At 55.5% G+C, this 24,522-nt stretch overlaps 1 protein-coding gene across 4 annotated transcripts in view; it reads left to right on the top strand.

Moving 5' to 3' along the window:
- DOP1B (DOP1 leucine zipper like protein B) overlaps positions 1-24,522 on the top strand; it is a 118,468-nt gene that overhangs the window by 20,899 nt on the left and 73,047 nt on the right. For all 4 annotated transcript variants that reach the window (XR_016233010.1, XM_051833581.3, XM_051833578.3 and 1 more), the window contains exons 3-4: positions 23,629-23,810; positions 24,142-24,312. Coding sequence is in view for 3 of the 4 variants with exons in the window: in XM_051833581.3 (XP_051689541.1) it covers positions 23,629-23,810; positions 24,142-24,312 (353 nt within the window). In the remaining variant the exon portion in view is untranslated. The remainder of the gene's footprint in view (positions 1-23,628; positions 23,811-24,141; positions 24,313-24,522) is intronic.

Raw genomic sequence — 24,522 nt, 5'->3', positions numbered from 1 at the left:
GGACCCTGCTGTGACAGGGGTGGTGAAGTGCCCCTGGGCAGGGGCTTCCCAGTCAGGGCGGCCCTGCCGGTGGTCTGCACCCCCCAGCTGCACATCCAGAACCCTAGCGCGGGGCCGCATTGTGGGGTATCCTTCCATCCGCTATGCGGGACCTTCCACTGTTCCGTCCCCTGCCCTCCTCCCGCTGCTGCCAGCCCTGAGTGGTGCCAGACCTGGGAGAGGGGAGCAGCCATCAACGTGAGCTCCTGCAGGATGCTTGGCTCCGTGCAGCCGCCCCCTTGGTGGGACCCCAACCTTGCAGGGCGGAGCCTGTGTCTGGAGCTGTCATCTTAGTGGTTTTCCAGTTACCTTTTTTTTTTTTTTTGACATGCAGAGTGGACAGTGAGAGAGAGAGACAGAGAGAAAGGTCTTCCTTTTGCCATTGGTTCACCCTCCAATGGCCACTGCGGCTGGCACGCTGCAGCCGGCACACCGTGCTGATCCGACAGGCAGGAGCCAGGTGCTTCTCCTGGTCTCCCATGGGGTGCAGGGCCCAAGCACTTGGGCCATCCTCCACTGCCCTCCCTGGCCACAGCAGAGAGCTGGCCTGGAAGAGGAGCAACTGGGACAGAACCTGGCGCCCTGACAGGGACTAGAACCCGTTGTGCCGGTGCCGCAAGGTGGAGGATTAGTCTAGTGAGTCGCGGCGCCGGCCCAGTTACCTTCTGATGCTCTCCCATGGCCATGACCTTGAGCCTCGGTGCCCTGGGGGGAGGATGTGGGTGTGAGTTGCCGGCTGAGAAGAGACCCTGTGGAGAGGTTGCTGGTGGCAGCCGCGTGCCCCCAGAGTGGCGGGTGCGGGAGCACCAGGGCTCAGGAGCTGCAGCTCCCGGAATGTCAGGCCTCGCTCCCATTCCCAGCGTGCGTGGGGCGGAGGCGTCCACATGCTTCGCCGCTGTTCCGTCGTGGGTGATGCGCTGGGGCTTGGGACGCATGTGTGGCTTCACGCTCTACCCCAGGTTACTCCGGAAGGGGCCTCGCTGACGAGGCTGCTCCAGCGGCCTCGGGCGAGCTGCTCACTCACGTTAGCTGAGGTGGTCTTTCAGGGAAGAGCGACTGCCCAGGAGAGTCCCCTGTGCTCGGCCGCTGTTGTAGCCAGGACACCCTGTTTTGTGTTCGAGTCCAAGCAAATGGGGGCCCTGCTTGCTCTCCAGTCTGCAGGTGGGGCGGGAGCAGTCCAGGCTCCAGGGATCCCAGCACAAAGGCCGCCCTGGCAGAGCCGAGCTGATGGGCAAGGGCACGGGCTGCGGTCCACTCGCCGTGTATAAATCCTGCCGTGTAAGCTGGGAACGCCGTACCAGCCGTGGATATGGAAAGGGCCATGGGCACAGTCCTGTCCCATAAAACTTAATCCCCCAGTGGCGACTGCTCTGGAGATGGGGTCTTTGTCAGGGTATGGAGGTGAAATGAGGGCGTAAGGCTGGGACTCTAATCTGTCAGGACCGTTGGCCTTGGGAGAGGAGCAGGAGGACGTTCCCGTCCCCCACAAGAGGCCAGGACGAGGCGGCTGGCTGGCAACAGGACGAGAACTGAACCAGCCATCGGAAGAAGTGGGTGTCTGTTGGTTAAGGCACCCACTCTGCCATGTTTTGTTTCAGCCCAGGCAGGCTGACACATAAGGAACGGAGGTCAGTTCAGCTGTTTTGTCTTTTGAAGGTTTATTTATATTTTTTCAGAGTCAGAGTTACAGATAGAGGGAGAGGCGGGGTGGGGGGGTGGTGGTCTTCCATGCACTGCTTCACTCCCCAAAAGGCCACAACAGCCAGAGCTGGCCCAGCTGAAGCCAGGAGCCGGGAGCTTCTTTTGGGTCTCCCATCTAGGGGCAGGGGCCCAAGCATGGACCACCCTTCCTTGCTTTCCCAGGTATATTAGCAGGGAGCTGCATCAGGAGTGGATCAGCCTGGACTAGAATTGGCACACAGATGGGATGCCGGCACTGCAGGACCCACTATGCCACAGCGAACTTGGCTTTTTTTTTTTTTTTTTAAGACAGCTGTTTGACTGTGACTACCAGCATTCAAACCAAACCTACACAGTCCCTTTATTGATGTATTTGTTCTTAAGCTGTTAAGTAGCTTCTGAACTCTTTGTGAAAAAGATTTACTGAGCCGGCGCCGTGGCTCAATAGGCTAATCCTCCGCCTTGCGGCGCTGGCACACCGGGTTCTAGTCCCGGTCGGGGCGCCGGATTCTGTCCCGGTTGCCCCTCTTCCAGGCCAGCTCTCTGCTGTGGCCAGGGAGTGCAGTGGAGGATGGCCCAGGTGCTTGGGCCCTGCACCCCATGGGAGACCAGGAAAAGCACCTGGCTCCTGGCTCCTGCCATCGGATCAGCGTGGTGCGCCGGCCGCGGCGGCCATTGGAGGGTGAACCAACGGCAAAGGAAGACCTTTCTCTCTGTCTCTCTCTCACTGTCCACTCTGCCTGTCAAAAAAAAAAAAAAAAAAGGATTTACTGAATTAGTTATTTGAAGGGCAAAGAAACAGAGAGAGAGAGAGAGAGAGAGAGAGATCTTCATCCACTGGTTCCCTCCCTCAATGGCTGCAATAGCGAGGGCCAGGCCAACACCAGGAGCCAGGATCTCCATCTAGGTCCCCTGCATGGGTCTCCTGCGTGGGTGGCAGGGACTCATGTACTTGAGCCATCATCTGTTTCCTAGGCGTGTCAGCAAGGAGGTGCATTGGAAGTGGAGTAGCTGGGACTTGAACCAGCACTCAGCTGTGGAATGCAGGCATTCCGGTAAGCGGCTTAACCCACTGTGCCTCAACACAGAGAAGTCTAAGTGGTCTTTGAGCCCCGTTTTTCAGCCATATTTTCAGTAAACTGCATGTGTGTGGACTTGTTGAGTTTATATTCCTGTGAAGACAGCCTTCATGCACCTTGTACCCCAGAAGTTTCTTTGAACCCCTCCTCCACCCCCAACTCCAGACACCTGCTGATGTACTTCCTGCCACTGTAGGCTGGTTTTCATTTTCTAAAATTCTGGATAAATAGAATCGTGTCCTTTTTTTTCCCCCATCTGATCTGTCTTCATTCAGCAAAGCTATTGTAAGAGTCATCCTAATCACTCCTTTTTAATGCTGGGTAAGGTTCTGTGCATATACACATTTTGTTTATCCATTTCCTTGTTAATGGATACCTACGTGGCTTCCAGGAGGTATGTGTTTAATTTTTAAAGAAACCGCCAAGCTGCTTTCCGACACGGCGGGTATCACTTGACGTTTCTGCCGGCATGCACGAGCGTCCCAGTCTGCATCCTCACAGACCTTCACGCGGTCAGTCTTTTTAGCTTCAGCCATTTTTGGTACGAGTGCAGTGCTGTCTCGTTGTGGCTTCCGCACTTCCTGGATGACAAATGAATAGAAAGTTACTGCCTGATCCTTTCAAACCTGCATGAATCCCTTTGACGTACCTCACAGAGATAACTACAGGGGGTGGCAGGACTTCACGGTGCAGGAGTACATTGACATACACAGCCATTTGAATGAAACAGACTTGCGGTGACTGGCATGAACAAAACTCGTGGGAAAATGAGAAGAAGGCAGGCGGAACAGTTTACACGTGTGTGCATAGCGTGGGGACAGAGGACTGTATAGGAGTGGACAAGATATAAAAGTGCTCCCTTGTTGCCCTAGTTTATTTCCAGTTTCTCACGATTCTCAATAAAATTGTAATAAGCATCTTTGTGCAGGTGGGTGTGTGTGCCCAGACAACTGCTGGCCGTGGATTCACTGTATCAGTGTCTGTGCTGCACTTGACTCTGTTCCGAGGCTCTGTCTGCAGTGGCTGCCTGGGGTTCTCCCTGTGGCTTTACCTAGAAGGTCCGCTCTCTACCCCAGCCCGTCGCTTCTGTGCTTCTCCCACACTCCACACACAGTTTGGGAACTGTGGAATCATTTGTAAAGTTCAAAAATAAATAAATAAATAAAACTGCTGGCACAGTGGTGTATCGGGTAAAGCCACTGCCTGCAATGCCTACATCCCATATAGGTGCCGGTTCGATTCCCGGCTGCTCCATTTCTGATCCAGCTCCCTGCTAATGGCCTGAGAAAAGCAGCAGAAGGTGACCAAAGTGCTTGAGATCCTGCTACCCACATGGGAGACCTGGAAGAACCTCCTGGCTCCAGGCTTTGGCCTTACCCCGCCCTGGCTGTTATAGCTATCTGGGGAGTGAACCAGCAGATGGAAGATCTCTCTCTGCCTCTCCCTCTCTCTGTGACTCTGTATTGATTTTAGGTAATAGTTACAGATTATTCCAGAAGTGGCATCTTTACCAGTGGGGCCTGTCCACATAGAAGTGCAATAGGGGGCTTGCACTGTGACATAGCAGGTAAAGCCGCCGCCTGCATATGGGCACCAGTTCTAGTCCCGGCTGCTCCACTTCTGATCCAGCTCTCTGCTGTGGCCTGGGAAAGCAGTAGAAGACGACTCAAGTCCTTGGGCCCCTGCACCTGTGTGGGAGGCCTGGAGGAGGCTTCTGGCTTCTGACTTCAGATTGGCACATCACCTGCTGTTGTGGCCAATTGGAGAATGAACTGGAGGATAGAGGACCTCTCTTTCTCTCTCTTTCTCTCTGCCTCTCCTTCTCTCTGTGTGTAACTCTTTCTATCAAATAAATAAATAAATCTTAAACAAACAAAAAAAGAAATGCAGTAGTTCTCTTGTTGACTTAAAATTTTTCACTAAAGCCCCCAAGAGTTTACTCTTCTTCCCCGAGTCCTCCTGCCCTTCATTGTAGGCCGTGGTTTGTACTTGTGGTTTTGCTCTTATAAGTGGGATTGTTTGCCTGTGTGTTTTAATTGCTTGTCAGTGTGTGGCATTTGGAAACTGCACATCCGAGTGCGTTCATTTCTGTGTGTGATCTGCTTGCTGAGTTAGAGTTCATCAGGTGCACAGGTACGCCATCACCCAATACTGAATGTGTGGGGGTTTTCCTGGTATTTTCCTAACATTTCCCGAAACTGCTGAATAATAGTGATACTATCAGTGTATTAGTTACAGTAATGTTAGCTGCAGTGGCAAAGAAATCCAAAAGCTCAGCAGCCCCCATGTAACCCAAGCCTGGCCCCTCACTCGCATGCCAGGGAACAGGGTATTCCAGACACGTGTGCCGCTCTCCTGCGGGGGCTCTGGCGTCCCTGGCCCCTGGCTTTCAGCATCCCTGCACCCACGGCAGCCCACCCCATAGGAAGAGAGCAGGGCAGGTGGATGTCCAGGGGGCCTCGATGGCACCTGTCACTTCCACTCAGACCTCCCGGGAGACTGAAAGAGCAGCATGGCCCAGCACCAACCCAACCGCAGCAGCAGAGTGGGTGGGACTTGGGTGGACAGTCCCAGGCCCGGCTCCCAGCTGGCGCACGCTGGTTCCTGTGCAAGGGCCTCTAGGGTTTCACTGTTATCACCACCCTGTGTGTTCTCCTTAAGGATCACTTACTGCTTAGTTACCAGCTTGGGTATCTGCTGCAGTAGATGTTTGTGTTACTGTAGCAAAATGCCCAAAGGGGGAAAACTTACAAAGAAAAAGAGTTTGTTTAGCTCATGGTTCTGGGCTTCAAGGCCACAGTGCTGACCTCTACTTGGCTCTGAGGAGGGCTCTTGGCAAATGGCAGAAGTGTGTCTGTGAGCAGCCATGTGGCGAGGGAGGGAGCTGGGGACCACGGAGGGCCGCTCCAGCTCTTTCTGTGACAACCCTGGAGTCCCCTGAGGCCCCCACTGACCCCCTCCAAGGGCACTGTCCACAGTGCCCTCTCACAGGCCCCACCTCTCACATGCCCCACTGTGGGCCACACCTCCAACATAGAGACCTCGGGGTATAGGGGGCAGCCATAGCATCTGTGTCTTTGTAGTGCAGGAAACGTCTCATTCCGTGGCCTGATCCATGCTTAAGGGGCGGAGTTGCTTTCTCCTTCACCCGTGTGCTCCTGGTGATTGTCCACCTGGCCCACCTCCCCACGCCTGGGCCACCCCTGGGAGTAAGAGTCCTGAGGATAATGGAGCTCAGATGTGGTGGAATGCGGGCAGGGGCCTGGAGCTGGAGCTCCTGGCTTCATGGGCAGACACCCTGTTCTGAGCCAGGGCGTTCGTGTGGTTCCCCCTTCCGCCGTGCACCCCCTCTTGTTTCTTGCCAGGAGAACCCCAGTGACATTGGAGGTTAGGTCAGGTCCCAGCGGGAAAGGTTATTGTTCTAGGACGTAAGCTCTCATTGTTTTCCTCGGCAGGGAGTGAGTTAGGTGAGGGCAGTGCGGGTACACGACCTCTCTGCCCCGTGAGACGCGGCAGGAAGCTGCAGGCTGGCTTCTGGAACGGATTTCCTCTAATACAAAGAGACGTGAAAGGCGCGTACTTTTGTATGCTGCTGTTGAGAGCTCAGTGCCTGGACCTATGGCCAACCTCGAGATCACGGCAGGAAAAGACAGGCCAACGGGCAGGACAACGCTGGGATCCCTTGGGGCTGTCAGGGAGCCACTATGTAAACCAGGACAGCAACAGGTTGTGCTGAACCCCTCCTCCACTCAGCACACTGGACAGCCTGGGCTGGGGTGGGTGTTGATCCGCCTCCTGGCCTCTGGCCGCCGTCTACCACATGCCAGTAGCACCCATTCCCCACCCCCTTTTGTGACAGAAGTGGCCCCAGGCATTGCCAGGTGAGCCCTAGGAGGAGATTCGCTACAGCTGACTCTGGGTCCTGTGAGGTGGTGTAACCTTCATGCCCACCCGTCTGGCTGACCGAGCTATCCTTATGCCGAGTGTCCTACCCCAGCCTGCAGCCGGGCCACCCTCAGTCCATCGGGGCTGAGCGTGTTTCTTCTGTGGGCTCTTGCAGACATGCTTGTCTGTTCACAGCCCAGGTATCTGTGTCCTTAAAAGAGGCAGAATGTGGGGCCGGTATCATGGCGTAGCAAGTAGGGCCGCCGCCTGCAAACCCAGCATCCCGTACGAGCCGTGGTTCAAGTCCTGACTGCTCCACTTCCCGATCCAGCTCCCCACTGATGTACCTGGGAAAGCAACGGAAGATGCTCCAAGCACTTGGGCCCCTGCACTCATGTGGGAGACCTAGAGGGAGCTCCTGGCTTTAGCCTGGCCCAACCCCTGCCATTGTGGTCATTTGGAGAATGAACCAGTAGACAGAAGGTCTTTCTGTCTGTCTGTGAAACTCTGCCTATCAAATAAATATTTTAAAAAAATGCCAACTGGCCGGCGCCGCGGCTCACTAGGCTAATCCTCTGCCTTGCAGCGCCGGCACACGGGGTTCTAGTCCCGGTTGGGGTGCCGGATTCTGTCCCGGTTGCCCCTCTTCCAGGCCAGCTCTCTGCTGTGGCCAGGGAGTGCAGTGGAGGATGGCCCGGGTGCTTGGGCCCTGCACCCCATGGGAAACCAGGATAAGTACCTGGCTCCTGCCATCCGATCAGCGCGGCGGCCATTGGAGGGTGAACCAACGGCAAAGGAAGACCTTTCTCTCTGTCTCTCTCTCTCACTGTCCACTCTGCCTGTCGAAAAAAAAAAAAAATGCCGACTGCCCTGTGCTGCCCCTGCCCCGGCCGCCTGTGCCAGGGCGGCTGCTGGCCATGATCGAGGCTACTCAGAGGCGCTGCCAAGGATTTTCTGTGTCCGCACTGCAGACGGTTTGTCCTCAGCACAGCCCCTCCGATGTGTTTCTGGGGAGCTCATGTTCTTCCAGCCTCCTGCGGCAGCCATAGCACGCTGCCTCTGTTCTGAGCGTCCTGCCACAGAACTTCAGGACCGCCCACCTTCTGGAAAGATCTGTTAGCTTGGGGCTCAAGATTGTCAGGAGGAAGCCAGGCGTTAGCCCCTCCGCACTTGGTGCAAGCGGCTCGTTTCAGGAACGAGGGAGCCAGGGATCAGATCCCGTCACTGAGCAGCCGGGTGGCCATGGAGAGCTGAGTTCTGGGCATCCCAGCTTGAGGATTCGAGTGACATTCCCTGGTGCTCTTGCACCCTGTGCCTGTCGCCTGCTGCAGGGGTTGGCGTGGTGGGCAGCTGACGTGCAGGAGAACCCCAGCAGGGGCAGGAAGGAACCAGAGCACTCAGAAATGTCCCAGGTTCCAGGCGTCTGTTCTGAACCCTTTCTGGAAGGGCCACTCGGGTGATCTGTGGGTGGCGGCAATGGGCGGGAAGAGGAGACATGCAGTCCCGAGCCAGCCCTGGCCACACAGTCCCGAGCCAGCAGGCCAGCCTGGCTCCCGGGTGTAACGGTGAAGACTGCTGGGTTCTCCCACCTGCAGTGTGGGCCCGCGCCTGCTTGCGACGGCCGTGAGACTCCCTTCCTGAGCGGTTTCTTTCTTCTCTATCAGCTCTGACTTTAGCAAGTCGTTTTCCGAGTCAGCCGTGTTGTTTGCTTGTTAAATATATTATGTGTTTATGGATGCAGCTATGTTTAAAAAGCAGAAAGATAACACTTCCAGATGCCTGTCATCTAATATTTCTAACAGCACCGGGACTGTTAATGGCTCTGGTCTGTGACGGTGGGCTGAGTCCTTGAGTTCTCCACAGCATGCGCGCTTCAAGGCTCACCTGTGCTCCGAAGGCCCCGCCTCTTCCCTTCTTCTTCCTGGGTTTCCCACGGGACTCCGTGGGCTTGGCCTCCTGCCACCATATCTGATCCCTTCTGGGCCCATTACCCCTTAGCTCCCAGGCCCCAGGTGGGGTGTCACTCGTGTACCAGGTGAAGCCTCTGCCTGCAGCGCCGGCATCCCATTTGGGCACTGGTTAGAGTCCCGACTGCTCCACTTCCTATCTGACTCCCTGCTAATGCACCTGGGAAAGCAGCAGCAGGTGGGCCACGTGGGCCCCTGCGGCCACGTGGAGAGACCCCAGTGAAGCCGCACACTGGCTGGGAGGTCTGGAAGCAGGGCAAGCACCAGAGAGTGTCCCAGCCGCCTGAAAGTCCCGTCCCGTGTGGGAAGCTGGAGCCGAGGTGTTGCTGGCGAGGCCGAGGGATGCTGAGAAGGGGCAATGAAGCGTATTTGCACGAGTGCTGGGGCTCACGTTGTGGGTGGCCGTGTGTCTGTCGTGTGATTTAAGAAGTAGGTTCTGATCCAGCATCTTCACAAAGAGGTTGAGAATGCCCTGCATGCATGAAGGACCCTGTTACGTGTGTACAGCATGTGTGTACATGTACACAGTGTGTGTGCACGCATGTCTGGGTGATGGTACATGCATGTGTGTATTCACAGGTGGGTGTGGGTGTGTGCACATGCGTGTTGTGTGTATGCATGTGTGTGTGCGTATGTGATATGTGTGTGTGCTCGTGTCAAATAGGTATGTGCTTATGTCAGGTATGTTTTTGTGCACATTTGGGTATGTACATGCATGTGGTTGGTGTGTATGGTATGTGTGTGCATGTGGGTGTGTATAGTGTGTGTGCTTATTGTGGGTGTGCATGTGTGTTGTATGTATGCATGTGGGTGTGCATGCATATTTGGGGTGTACATGTGTGTGTATGTGTGCATGCATATTTGGGGTGTACGTGTGTGGTGTGTGTGCATGTGATGTGTGCATGCATGTTGGAGTGTGTGCATGTGTGTTGTGGGTGTGCATGCATATTTGGGGTGTACATGTGTGTGTATGTGTGCATGCATATTTGGGGTGTACGTGTGTGGTGTGTGTGCATGTGGTGTGTGCATGCATGTTAGAGTGTGCATGTGTGTTGTGGGTGTGCATGCATATTTGGGGTGTACATGTGTGTGTATGTGTGCATGCATATTTGGAGTGTACGTGTGTCGTGTGTGTGCAGGTGATGTGTGCATGCATGTTTGGGGTGTACGTGTGTGGTGTGTGTATGCATGTAAGGTGTGCATGCGCACTCAGTGTTACCCCTGCCACATGGGGCAGGAAAAATGGGGTAAGTGCCCTGTGTGCTTCAGCTGCTTCTTGGGTCTGACCACACTGCCAGCCTCTGTGTGAGAAGACAGAGCCCCAGGACAGTCCAGTGACCTGAGCCTGGCTGGACAGCTGGTGAGGTGGGGCCCTGACTCAGGCCGGGCGGCTGGTGCAGAGCCTGTGCTGTGTCCCCACTCTGCTCCGTCGACTCTGAGCTCTTGTGACATCGGCCAGCCACGTACTGCCTACCTATAGATCAGGGCTGGGGAACATTTTTCCTACCAAGGGCCATTTGGATTTTTTTTTTTAAGATTATTTATTTGAAAGTCAAGAGTTACAGAGAGGCAGAGCCAGAGCAAGAGCGAGAGCGAGAGAGAGAGAGAGGTCTTCCATCCGCTGGTTTACTTCCCAAATGGCCACAACGGCCAGAGCTGGGCTGATCTGAAGGCAGGAGCCAGGAACTTCTTCCAGGTCTCCCATGTGGGTCCAGGAGCCCAAGGATTTGGGCCATCCTCCACTGCTTTCCCAGGCCAGAGGCTTTACCCAGTTTGCCACAGCACCGGCCCCCATTTGGGCCACACAAAATCATCACCTAAAAAAGCGGCCCTCTGTAGAGTTACTGGATTTCGAATCCTGCAGTTGCCTTGGCAGGGCCAGACCACCACGGCCTGGACGTTCCCCACCCCGGCCGAAGAGCCGACTCTGGGCAAACTGACAAAAGGGTGTTTCTGAAACGGCCAAGCTGCTGGGCCCAGCCTTGGGCCTCGGCTGGTCTTTCCTCAATGAGGAGCCACAAGCCGGGGCCGTGCGGTGCACTGTCCCCTGGGCCTGGTCTGCACCCTTTGCCTCAGCCGTCTGCCCTGCTGTGACCGCCTCTGGTAGCGTGCTCCCAGCATAGGTGTGCTGCTGCCCAAGCTCAGAAAGTAGACATGAACTTTGCTGTAGCCAGCCTAAACTGCTGATGCAAACTAAGCAGGGTAATTGTGAGAAAACCCGTATTCTAGTCATCTCTCTAATGGATGTGGAAGGTCGCATGAACCCAAGCGCCCTCGTCCCTGCCAGTGCTTAGCGCATGGTGGGATTGCCGAGTGCAGAGGCCCCAGGCTGCCAGGTGAGCGACTGGGGGCAGGGCTCTGATGGAGCTCAGGCGACTCTGGGTGAGGACGGTGATGGTGGCATCCCAGCAGCTGGCCTTGTGAAGGAAGCTCCCCGGGTACACAGACTGGAGCTGTGTCCTCACCTGGCTGAACAGAGGCGACCTCACTCTTAGCCGGGAAGCCTCCGTGGGCTGAGATGGCCCTCGGGCTTGGCTCCTGTGCCTCTGCCCAGCTCTGCCCTCCTGTCACTCCTGGGCCCCCCGTAACGCAGGACATCCTGGCCAGTCTCAGCACTCCACCCTACTTTTGTCCTGGAGGGCACTGGAGGTGTCTCTTGGTAAGGACGTGGCTGAGTGGCAAAGCTCATGCCGGCCGGGCTGTCTGACTCGCTCGTGCCGTACACTTGAAGGGAACGTGGCGGTGAAACCAGTGCTACCTGGAAGGAGGCTTTACCTGCTACGCCATTGCACTGGCCCCAGAGGAAACATTTACAAACTCTGCACAGGCCAAATAAGCCATTTTTTAAAATCAAACATAACTCTTCCCCCTTCCCACCCATATGTATATGTTTATGTATATGTATATGTATATGTATATATGTATGTGTATATATATATATTTTTTAAGTTTACTTGAGAGCTAGTGAACAATCTACTGGTTCAGTCCTCAAGTACCTGCAAAGGCCAGAGCTGAAGCCGGGACCCAGAAACTCCACTCGGGTCTCCCACAAGGATGGCAGGGAGCCAGTGACTTGAGCCATGAGCCATCACCAGTGCCTTCCAGGGTCTACACCGGCACGAAGCTGGAGCCAGGAGCCAGGGCAAGTCATTGAGCCCAGACACTCTGATATGGAATAGGAGTGTCTCAGCCACCAAGCTGAACACGTAGTCCCCCATATTACTAAATTGCCTTTTTAAAACATTTTTTTAAATTGTGCTAAAGTGCACATAGCATAAAAGCCACCCTCTTAGTGCATTAAGCTGCCTTTGGAGTCCAGGCCCAGCCTTCTGCGGCTGCCCAGCCTGGTTCCCCTCACAGAGCCGGCCTCCGTCGCGCGGAGAGCCCTGGAGAGCTTCGGCCTGGTGGGACTGGGCCCTGGGAAAGAGACGGAGGGGAACACCCGCGTTTTCTGGCGCAGAGCAGAGTGAGACACCTGCTCGCTAGTTACGACGCTGAGACGTAGGCATCCTGTACTCGAATCTGATGCCTTCACTTTGCGGCCGGCCCGCTGAGCCTGTGACTCTAACGGGGTCAGCAGAGTTGCTGTCGTGTGGTAATTACAGCTCGAGGAATGCCTGTGGAGCAGTACAGTTCCTGAGTGGAATAAGTAACAAAGCCTCATGTCCTGTTTAATGGTCATTTTCCCTCTTTGTACAGCACTTTAAGGATGTGATTACCAAAGCATGGCTGTGTTTTCTTCCGAGTTCATCTGTTTCTGAGATGTGTGGTCTATAGCTGTGTGTGAGCATAAATGACATGTATCAGGCTTAGTAGGCAGCCAGTGTGGGTCTCACCAGCTGTGTAAGGGCCCTGGGAGCCGTCACCCAGCTCCCAGAGGGAGCTGCGAAGGAGAGAGGTGGCCCTGTGGGGGCTGCTGGAGGGATGAAGACAAGGGAATTTGGGGGAGAGAGAGAGACTGGTTTCTTACATGTGGCCTGTTTTAGCCCAAAGAAGAAAAATGTGCACACCTGGAAGAGAGGGCTAGGGCCCCTGTTGTGTCCCCCAGCCCCCACCCAGGGCATGCATGGGGGAGGCAGCCACCAGGGGCATCCTGCTCAGCATCCAGCTGCGTCCCACCGGAGTTTGGCAGCAGGGGTCAGAGGGTTAGAAGTTGACTGTGTGTCCAGGTGGGAGCTGGGGGAGCCTTGGGCAGAGGGGTGAAGATGCTGTGAGCAACTAAGACGGAATCCACCAGAGCTCCAAGCTCCAGCTCCTGGGCAAGAAAGCACACGCCCACACTTCCCGAGATGAAACTGGGAGTTTGTGAGCATCGGAAGGTGGTGATTGTGCTGATTAAAGACTGGAAGCCTCCCGTCAGGAGTGGCTGGACGGAGTGCCGGGCTGTCTCGGATTTGTTGGGGACGCATCCTGCTGCCTCTGGTCAGGAGCAGAAGAGTCTTCAGGCCTGGAAGAGCCACTCAAGTTCATGGTTCTTGCAGCCTCAGCCAGCAGCAGCCGTTGCCATAAAATGCAGCATCATTTTTTTGATAGAGCACACATATAATACACCATTTTTTTAAAGATTTATTTTATTTATTTGAAAGGCAGAATTACACAGAGGGGGAGAGACAGAGAGAGAGAGACCTTCTATTTGCTGGTTCACTCCCCAGATGGTCACAATGGCTAGGACTGGGCCACACGGAAGCCAGGAGCCAGGAGCTTCCTCCGGGTGTCCCAGTTGGAGCAGGAGCCCAGGGACTTGGGCTATCCTCTGCTTCTATCCCAGCCACATTAACAGGCAGCAGGATGGGAAGTGGAGCAGCAGGGACTCGAACCAGTGCCCATATGGGATGCCAGCATCACATGTGGCGGCTTTACACACCACACCTCAATGCTAGCCCCAAAATTTACCATTTGAAGTGCATTACTTAGATTCCCGTTCTACAGCCATCACCCACATCCGTTTCTAGAATTATGTTTTTATCTTCCCAAGCTGAAACTTCGTTCCCATTAATCACTAACTCCTACCCTGTCCCCCAGCCTGTCCTGCCTCCAAGTGTCTGATTCCTCGGGGACTTGGACCTGGTGACACGTGCCATTCGCATCTGGCTCACTTCACTCAGCATCCTGTCCTCAAGGTTCATCCCTGCTGTGCTGTGTGTCCCAGCCCCTTCCCTCTCACAGCCGAGCGTGCCACGTGGTGTCTGTGCACAGACACTTGGCTGCTTCCCCATGTTGGCTGTCCTGGGTAATGCTGCTGTGAGCATGCGTGTGCAAGGATCTGTTCACGTTCCTGCTTGCCATTCTTCCAGGTGCACACCCAGAAGTGGGGTGGCTGGGCCACATGTTAATTTGATAAGCCAAAAAAGCCTGACTCCTTTTTTTAAAGATTGACTGTATCAATTTGAAAGGTAGAATTAGAGAGAGGTCTTCCGTCTGCTGGTTCACCCCCAATGTGGTCACAATGACGAGGGCTGGGCCAGACTGACACCAGGAACCTGGAACTCCGTGCCAGTCTCCCACGTGGGTACAGGGGTCCGAGGATCTGGGCCGTCCTCTGCTGCCCTCCCAGGAGCACTTGCAGGGAGCTGTATGGGAAGCAGAGCAGCCAAGACTTGAACCAGCGCCGAGTAGGCTGTCGGCATCACAGGGAGCGGCTTAACCCGCTGTGCCAGGTGCCGGCCCAGTGTCCGGCTTTCGGAGGAGTCACCGCACTGCCCTCCACGGTGGTGACACCATTTTCCATTCTCACCTGCGGTGCGCAGCACTCAGCATCGCAACCTGCAGGGCTGCTGCAGACAACACTGGGAAGGCAGCAGGAGCTGCAGGCACCGAGCCTGGTCTGACCTGGCGGGGGGGATGCAACAGGGCCCTGCCAGCCCTGCTCGGCAGGGGCTTCTGAACCAGAGGGCCGGACAGAAAGGTACCTGCGTGGGGCCAGGCTGTTAGCAGCAGGAAGAGGGAATCCGTCACCAGATGATTCTCATTCTCCTTTCTAATTTATTTTATTTTATTTGAAAGATACAGATCCGGAGAGAAAGAGGCAAAGCTCCCTCCCTAACCAAATGCCAGCAGCTGCTAAGGCTGGGCCAGGCTGAAGCCAGGAGCCAGGAACTCCATCCGGGTCTCCCATCTGGGTAGCAGGGACCCAAGTACTTGAGCCGTCACCTGCTTTCTCTCAGGGTGTGCGTCAGCAGGAAGTCAGAACCGACACTCAGAGATGAGATGTGGGCCTCCCAAGGGACGTCTCAGGAAGGGCATCCTAGCCAAGAGACAGACGGGGGTGTGGTCTGATGGCGAGGCTGGTTTGTTCAGATGCTTCCTGGCATGCCTGGGTGACAGTCCCGCTCTCTGAGTAGGGCAGGACGTCTGTCACGTGAGGCTGGTCAGGGGAGAAGGGCAGGGGAGGCTGGAGAGTGCCTTCCGAAGGAGGGCGACCGGAGCATGAGAGCAGACCTCCTGCACCTGCTGTCTCGTCTGTGTCCAGGGGCCTGCACCTGCTGTCTTGTCTGTGTCAAGGGGCCGTATTTGGGGGTGGTGTTTCCTGCTGTTGCTCTCGTGGCCAGTGTTCACCCCAGAGAGAGTGGTGTGCTGGGGGTGTGACAGCAAGGAGCCAGCGTGCCGCCTTCCGTGGTGGGCTTCACTCCCAAACGAGGGGACTGGCTCTTCCTCCTTCCCCACTGGCCCCACCACAGCTCCTGCACGAGGTGGAAGAGAGCAGAAGGGGGCGCCGTCAGGAGGTAGGCGGGGTCCTTCGTCTAGCCTGCTGTGGGCACATCGCCTGGCACCGCTTGCCTGGAAGGTGGTGGTTTGGTTTTGTTTTTAGGTTGGAAGGAGGGTGGAGCTGTGCTGTGTCCCCTGCTCCTCACACACACGGCTGAACCGGGTGGAGCTGTGCTGTGTCCCCTGCTCCTCACACGCGTGGCTGAACCTGCCTGGCCCTATCACTGTGTGTGTGGAGCCCATCACGTATGGTGGCGTTCACCCTTGACCGTCCGTGGACTCGGACAAATGGGCTGGCCGCTGTGGTGTCTCAGAGCAGTGTCCCTGCCTGAAGACCCTGTGTGCTCAGCCACCCCCCTCTTCCTCCCCACAGCCCCAGGCAGCCGCTGTTCTCTTCACCGGCTCCGTGGTTTGGCCTTCGTAATGTCATACAGTTGGAGCCATCTGCCGCTCGGTGCAGGGGTCCCCTCTCATTCAGGGGATGGCATCCGAGGCCCGTGGTGGATGCGGAGGCGTGGTGCCATGGGGCATCCTAAGCTGTGTCTGGGTATGTCCGGCCGCTTGTCTCCGCCTGTGCGTCCATACACAAATGCAGTGGCTTTTCCATCTAAGCACGCCCTGGCTACAGCTTCTGCAGTCTGAGGCGCAACAGAAGACCAGCGCACGGTTCTTCCTTCTTCACAGTTTCTCAGATAAATGCTTTGTTCTCAGTGCCAGTCGCAGCCTCGCTCACTGCGCTTCCTGTGAGGCTGAGAGCTTTCACCGTGTCGCTCCAGGAAGCGCCTTTCAGGATGTCCACGTTCCCAGCATCACAGCTCTTGCTCTGGGCCTTCTGTTAAGGACGGCCACACCGGGACACAGCCGATCTGATCCCAGACAGCCACACCGGGACACAGCCGATCTGATCCCAGACAGCTGCTGGGTGACTAACGGGGGGGGGGGGGGGGGGGGCTGGAGGGTAATTCACACCTTAGGGGCAAGACAGAACAGAACAGAGAGAGACATTGCAACTTAAAATTGTGGATTGTTTGTTTCTGCAATCTTCCATTTCATAATTTTGGACTGGAGTTGACTGCAGGTAAGCGAAACCTCAGGCTAAGAAGCCACAGACCAGAGAGGCTGCCATGGTACACATTTGTTTCTTCCATGTCTCGTCTCTTAAATTCACTCATTCATTTGAAAGAACATCAAAGAAAGAGAGAGGTCTTCCATCTGTGGCCACCACAGCCTGGTCTGGGCCATCCCAAAACCAGGAGCCAGGAGCTCCATCCTGGTCTCCCAAGTGGGTGGCAGGGACTCTGGTTTTTGAGCCATCGTCTGCTGCTTTCCGGGCACATTAGCAGGGAGCTGGGTGGGAAGTGGAGCAGCCGGGACTCCAGCTGCCGGTGTGCCTGGGAAGCAGACTTAGCCATAGCGCTTCCTATCCATTAAAGGGTAATTCCGATCTCCAGTCTTCTGATGTGCAGAATGCTCTTTAGAAAGTTTTCGTTGTCATTAAGAAACAGTATTTTCCCTTTAATCTGTGCCACAATGGCGGCGCTGTAACTGTGCCTCTGAGGATTTGCGTGTTTCTTCCTCATTCTCACCACGTGCTGGGTCTGCAATTAATCTCTCTTCCACATCTACAGCAGTGTAATGTTTTCCTTCCCAATCTCATCTCTGTCTTCATCTTTCTTTGTTGTTCAGCCTCAGTTCTTTTTTTTTTTTTTTTTTTTTTTTTTTTTTTTTTTTTTTTTTTTTTGACAGGCAGAGTGGACAGTGAGAGAGAGAGACAGAGAGAAAGGTCTTCCTTTGCCGTTGGTTCACCCTCCAATGGCCGCCACGGCCGGCGCGCTGCGGCCAGCGCACTGCGCTGATCCGATGGCAGGAGCCAGGAGCCAGGTGCTTTTCCTGGTCTCCCATGGGGTGCAGGGCCCAAGCACCTGGGCCATCCTCCACTGCACTCCCTGGCCACAGCAGAGAGCTGGCCTGGAAGAGGGGCAACCGGGACAGAATCCGGCGCCCCGACCGGGACTAGAACCCGGTGTGCCGGCGCCGCTAGGCGGAGGATTAGCCTAGTGAGCCGCGGCGCCGGCCTCAGTTCTTTTTTTTTAAAGATTCATTTTATTGGTGCCAGCGCTGTGGCACAGTGGGTCAAAGCCATGGCCCGGAGCGCCGGCATCCCTTATGGACGCCAGTTCTAATCCCAGCTGCTCCACTTCCAAACAGTCCAGCTCTCTGCTATGTCCTGGGAAAGCAGTGGAGGATGGCCCAAGTCCTTGGGCCCCTGCACCCACATGGGAGACCTGGAAGAAGCTCCTGGCTCCTGGCTTCAGATCGGCACAGCTCCGGCCATTGTGGCCATCTGGGGAGTGGGCCAGTGGATGGAAGACCTCTCTCTCTGTCTCTATCTCTCTCTGTAACTGTCTTTAAAAAATTTTTTTAAATGCATTTGAGCTTGGGGGCCACAGCCTGGACTGTGGACACAGCCCACTACCTGCTATGTGGGCCAGCTCCCTCGGGCTGCAGGTTCCTAAGAGCGGGGACAGGTCCACTCCTAAGAAGTCAGCACAGGCTGGGCACAGAGACGGTAACCCACACGCTTCTCCTAATGACTAACTGAAAAGTAACCACAGGAGCTGCAGATGAGGCAACCCAGTGCATTTCACAAGAAGCAACTGAAACCCGGCTGTTCAGTAGCAACGTCTTCACTATCACGTAAGCAAACAAGGATAGGAATTAGATGCACTAGTAAGAAAGATTCATTTTATTTATTTATTTGAAAAACGGAGTTAGAGAGAGAGGTAGAGACAGAGAAAGAGGTCTTCCATCTGTTGGTTCACTCCCCAAATGATTGCAGTGGCCAGAGCTGAGCCAATCTGAAGCCAGGAGCTTCTTCCAGGTCTCCCATATGGTTGCAGGGGCCCAAGCACTTGGACCATCCTTTGCTGCTTTCCCAGGTACATTAGCAGGGAGCTGGATCGGAAATGGAACAGCCGGGACTTGAACCGGCTCACATATGGGATGCCGGCACTTCAGAATGAGGCTTTACCGCTGCACCACCTGCGGCCCCTCAGCCTGTTTTGAAGCAAGAGTTAAAGTCCAGGCTCTGTGGCAGTTGAGAACACTCCCAGCCGCTGCGCCCTGGGTACTGTGTCAGCCGTCGTGTTGTGATGCTGCGGGGTTCACTGTCATCACAGCTCCAAGGAGCGGTCTGACGAGTTCTGTCTGGCCAGATCCTGACCTCTGAGTTGACTAACTGCTCGTGATCTCTGGGTCTCTGTGTGCCACACCTGGACCTAGATGTGTTGGTCACACTTGTCCATCTGATGGGTGAGGAATGTGGCTCTGATTTGCCTTTTTCTTATCAGGCGGGGTAAGCATCTCCTCACTTTTCTGTTCATGTCTTTTGCTCTTGCTGCATTCTGTTTGGTTTTTAATTGACACGTCTTAATTGTGCACATCGACAGGGCACCGCATGATGTCTCGACGTGCACACACGGGGCGTACACACAGGCAGGCTTATCTTCATGCTCAAACGCTTATCATTTTTTTGGTGGTGAAAACATCCACAGTTGTATGTCGTAGCTCATTCTTGAACTGTACAGGGCACTGTCCTTCCCCGAGGTCACCAGAACGGATTCCTCCTGACCAGCCTCTCCCACTCTCGCACCCCCTCTCTCCCCAGCCGCTGGTCACCACCACGCACTCTGCCCTTGGATGAGGTCGGCGTTTGCAGGTTCCCAGGGTGCGTGTTTGTGTTTCGGTGCCTGCGTGTTTCCCTGCACCTCGTGTCTCCAGCTCCGTGCACGTGGCAGGAGTGGCAGGATCGTCCCTCCTCACAGTGGACAGTGCTCGGCTGTGCACAGGTGCCAGAGTTCTCATCCACTCATCACGGTGGACGCTTGTGCTTCCGTTCTTGCTGCATTTTTTTTTTTTTAAGATTTATTGATTTATTTGAAACATACCTGTCCTTCAGTGGGCGCCAATTCCCTGTCTCGGAGGTGCTTTACCCGTGTCGATCGGCGTGGCCAGGGTGCAGGGAACAGGCTCATTCTGCGTGTGCTGGACACAGCCTAGGTCCTGGTGTATGCTTCTGTGTCTTTTTCACTTTAAAAACTGGGGAACCAAATCCTGTGAGAAAAACCACAGCAGCCAGCCCCCCGCCTCTGAAACGAACGGTGTGGTTCATCTATAGCAGTGCCCCCTTACCCACCGACTTGCTGTCTGTGGTTTCAGTCACCACAGTCAGCCATGCTCTGGAAAGATTCCATGAAAACTCCTAGAAATAGACAACTCATCGATTCGATTTTTTTTAAAGATTTATTTATTTCAAAGTCACATTTACACAGAGAGAGGAGAGAGAGAGAGAGAGAGAGAGGTCTTCCATCTGCTGGTTCACCCTCTAATTGGCTGCAACAGCCGGAGCTGCGCTGATCCGAAGCCAGGAGCCAGGAGCTTCCTTCAGGTTTCCCACGCAGATGCAGGGGCCCAAGGACTTGGGCCATCTTCTACTGCTTTCCCAGGCCACAGCAGAGAACTGGAACGGAAGTGGAGCAGCTGGGACTGGAACCAGTGCCCATATGGGATGCCAGCACTGCGGGCAGTGGCTTTACCCACTATGGCACAGCACCGGCCCGTATCCATTTTAAGTTGTGCAGTGTCTGGATGCAGTCCCTCCACCCCACCCTGTCCCAGTGTGTCCCGTCACTGGGTGGTGTCTGGGTGATCAGCTCATCTGCCACAGTGGCACAGTGTCGTGTCAGAGCAGCCTGTTGGGTGGCTCAGCCCTGCACCACGGGGCCTGCATCATCCCTTATTACACGTCAGCCTCACAGGAAGGGAGACCACACTCACATAGCTTCCCTTACAATTTTATAATTGTTCTAGTTCGTTATTTTTGAAGATTTTACTTTATTTGAAAGAGTGACAGAAGAAAGAAAAAGATCTTCCAGGGCTGACACGGTGGAGTTGCGGGTAAAGCCACTGCCTGCAGTGCCAGCATCCCATTTGGATGTCAGTTCGAGTCCCAGCGGCTCCACTTCTGATCCAGCTCTCTGCTATGGCCTGGGAAAGCAGTGGAGGATGGCCCAAGTCCTTGGGCCACTGCACCTACATGAGAGACCTAGAAAAAGCTCCTGGCTCTGGATTGACTCAGCTCCAGCGTGAACCAGCAGATGGAAGACTTCTCTTCCCTCTCTCTCTCTCTCTCTGCCTCTGCCTCTGCCTCTGCCTGTCTGTAACAGTGTGTTTCAGTATGTTCCAAATGAGATAAATAAATCTTTACAAAAAAAAAAAAACAAACTCTTCCATCTGCTGGTTCACTCCCCCAAATGAATGCAGTAATGCAATGGCTGAGGCTGGGCCAGGCCGAAGGCAGGAACCTGGAACTCCAAACTGATAGGACTTGAGCCGTCATCCACTGCTTTCCTAGGCACTTTAGCAGGGAGCTGGATTGGAAGCAGAGCAGCCAGGACTCAAACCAGTGCTCTGATATGGGATGCCAGCATCCCAGGCAGCAGCTAAGTAAGGCTAACCCACTGTGCCACAATGCTGGTGCCGTCGATTAAACTTTATTACAGACATGTACGCAGAGGACCAAACAGAGCAAGTGTAGGGCTTGGCACTCATCCTGGTCTCTGGCATCCACGGGAGTCTTGGAACGTATCCCCTGCTCATAAGTGGGGGCTTCTGTCATGGCGTTCAGGTGAGAAGAGTTGGGTCAGGACAGGGAGGTTAACAAGGTAGCGGACGACCCCCGAGTCTCAGCCACCTTTACAGCAGGTTTGCTCCCAGCTCCCTGGGTCAGCGCATGGTTCCTGCTCTGTAGTGTCTTGGGGACCCAGGCTGGCAGGGGCTTCATCTCAGCCGTGTCACCGTGATCTCCAAGGCAGGGCAAAGAGAACCCGATGAGCTATGAGCTGGCTCTCAAAGCCTGTGCAGAAGTGACTCGTAATTCACTCATCTCGTTGGCCACAGCAAGTCGTGGTGCCGTGCCTGGGTTCAAACGGCCAGAATAATGGTGTCCTACTGTGTGCGTAGACTGAGGAACCAAGCACTGGCACCCCTGGTGCCCCTTCCTCAGATGGTGGAAGTCCCAGCAGTGACTTAAAAAGAGGAATAAACAGAAATAGCTGTTGCAGGCAAAGGCGGCTGTGAGCTCTGCTACTCCTGGACCCCAGCAGAGCCCATGACGGTCGAGCATCCCTTACCCAAAACGCGTGGGCCAGAAGCGCTTCAGGCTTCTGAATTCCTCAGATTCTGGAATATTTGCATAGACTTCACCCAGAACCCAAAATGACTCGGGTTTCTGCGCCTTCTGGATTTGGCTCTTTACCTGGGGGATGGATGTTCAGCCTGCGCTGCGTCATCGCAAAGCCACCAGAGCGCCTACAACCCGGTTCTCCCAAGAGCTGTGTCCTCAGGGCCGGCCGGGTGCTGGGCACCTGCTGTCCTGCCTGCCTGGGCCTGGGCCTGGAGGCGCCCACGGTGAAACGTGCCGTTTGCTGCCCACCGCCCACATTCGCCTCCTACGGGCTGCTGCGACCGGCTTGTTCTCAGTCTGTTACGGTGTGTGATTTAAGTGGCTTCCTCAGTTCTTTTTTTGGACGTAAGCACATTTCACAGGTGATTTTGTTGGCTGTCCTCTGTGAAGGGAACCAGACACCTCATAAATAATTGAAGGAATTTCTTGATGACCTCTGGTTGTATCTGATTTTTTCCTAATGTGGTTTTTATGGCATCCGAGAGCTCATTTTCTTCCCTCTCGGCCCTCGACCTCTGACCTAAACTGAGAGTGTGTTCCAAAGGGAGGAACATTTTCCCTGCTTTTTAAAGAAGAGAACAGTGAGGCCCGTTAAGACATAGGGCCCAGCAGGGACTGGCGATTCTGAGGCCCGGGCAGGAAGGCAGGTGGTTTTAGGCACCGTGCAAAGTACTGGGGGATGGGGGTGGTGGAGAGGAGGCGCCTGCCTGCCGGCCCCCTGCTGCCCGCGAGGAAGAGTCCACCGGGTGGACGGGAAGGGCTTTCGGGCAGGGGCTGCAGAGCACAGGTGGGAACCACAGATGGTTCCGTGCAGTTGCAAGCACACGGGTAGACGAAGCAGGCAGGAGTCATCGCATGTGTTGTTGCGCCTTTGTTAGGGACCTCCCAGCCCTGGCGCTCTATGCCGGGACAAGCAGCATCGATCTGGTCCCACTCTTCTTTTTTTTTTTTTTTCTTTATTTTTTTTTTTAAATTTTTTGACAGGCAGAGTAGACAGTGAGAATAGTGAGAGAGAGACAGACAGAGAGAAAGGTCTTCCTTTTGCCGTTGGTTCACCCTCCAATGGCTGCTGCAGCCAGCGCGCTGCGGCCGGCGCACCGCGCTGATCTGATGGCAGGAGCCAGGTACTTCTCCTGGTCTCCCATGGGGTGCAGGGCCCAAGCACCTGGGCCATCCTCCACTGCACTCCCTGGCCACAGCAGAGAGCTGGCCTGGAAGAGGGGCAACCGGGACAGAATCCGGCGCCCCGACCAGGACTAGAACCCGGTGTGCCGGCGCTGCAAGGCGGAGGATTAGCCTAGTGAGCCGCGGTGCCGGCCTGGTCCCACTCTTGACCATGTGCATGGGGTACAACCAAAATCCACCTCTGCCTTAGCAGAGACGAGTCAGGATCCTGCCTGCAGAAGACCTGCTCAGCGTCCCCCTGCTCCAGTCCACGGGGCGGTGGCGTCTCCTCATGTGGACCGGGGTCACTCCCAGCACAATCCCCGAGCCGTGGAGATGCCAGGAGTCACAGCCTGGAAGCCTGCTCCTCCCCTCCTCCCGGTCTGTGTCTTCTCGGTGACCCCCCACTCGGAGCCACCTGGCTGCAAGGCTGAGCTGGAAGAAGGAGGGGACACTATAAACTGCCTCCCCTCCCTGAGCAAAGACCCAGGGCTTTCCACAGCACACAGAGTAGAGTCTTTATAGGGCAGGAGGGTGCCTGACCCGGCGCAGCCTGTGTTGGCTTCAGCTCCTGAGAGAGAAGCACACAACCCTCACCTGTGCATGGCTTCCCAGGTGTGACCAAGAACCTGGCCCAGTAGTGACAAGGTCTCTCTGCTACCTGCTTCTTTTCCACCACTGCTGGGGCTTCCCCAGGCACCTGTGGCCCAGAGCCTGGTTCACAGCCCCCCAGGCCCTCCACGTGCTGTCCCTGTCCCCTCGCCCCACGTGTCGCTCACGGCCACTCCAAGCCTGGTCGTGCTCCTGCCATGCTAAGTCTCGCCGCCGCCTGCCTCATGACTGTCACTTCTCATTGGTTTTCCAGGCCCTGCAGAGTAACCTGAAGTATTCCTTGCTGCCGCGCCGGCTCTTAATCAGCAAGAGACTAGCCCAGTGCCTGCATCCTGCTCTGCCCAGCGGTGTGCACTTAAAAGCCCTGGAAACCTACGAGATTATCTTTAAAATTGTGGGGACCAGATGGCTGGCCAAGGACTTGTTCCTTTACAGGTATGGTTGCTTATTGCCCGAATAGTTCACGTTTCAGTTCACAAGGTTGGGAAATGGCGAACAAGCAAAATAAGCTTGGGGGCACCCAGGTGCCTCAGCCCTAAAGCCATCACCAGGAGATGGCCCTGGCACACCTGCTGGGGGATCTCCGTGCATTTTGTGGGAGATCCGGGCGTGCATCCAGCTTGGCTGCCCGCCCTGGTGTGTTGTGGCTGTGTCACGTCTGGCATCTCCACCACCCGGGTGAACAGCCTTGCTCCGCTGGCTTGTCATCTGGAGCGTCTGACACCGTGTCTTGCTTCTCCCCCCGCCCCCTTCTTTGTTCTCCAAGCTGCGGCCTGTTCCCACTCCTGGCGCACGCGGCGATGTCGGTGCGGCCCGTGCTGCTGGGCCTGTACGAGAGGTACTTCCTTCCACTGCAGAAGCTGCTGCTGCCCAGCCTGCAGGCCTTCCTCGTGGGCCTGCTGCCCGGCCTGGAGGAGGGCTCCGAGATCTATGACAGGTGAGTGGCGGCTTGCCCAGTGCCAACGGTTTGTGCCCATCTGGCCCGTGTTCGTCCCACTGCAGCTGTCCCTTGATACCTCCAGGGGACTGGTTCCAGGCTCCCCACGGATGTGCGAGTCCCTTATGTAAGATGCTATAGTGTTTACAGATTACCTGGGCACGTCCTTCCCTGTACGATTGACTGCCAGCCTCGTGCAGCCCAAGTGTC

This window comes from Oryctolagus cuniculus, chromosome 4 (genome assembly GCF_051225735.1).
Source record: "Oryctolagus cuniculus isolate XC-2025 breed Fujian yellow rabbit chromosome 4, ASM5122573v1, whole genome shotgun sequence".
Taxonomy (NCBI): Eukaryota; Metazoa; Chordata; class Mammalia; order Lagomorpha; family Leporidae; genus Oryctolagus; species Oryctolagus cuniculus.
The sequence above is the reverse complement of the archived record's forward strand: the minus strand, read 5'-3'. Positions and strand labels throughout refer to the sequence as shown.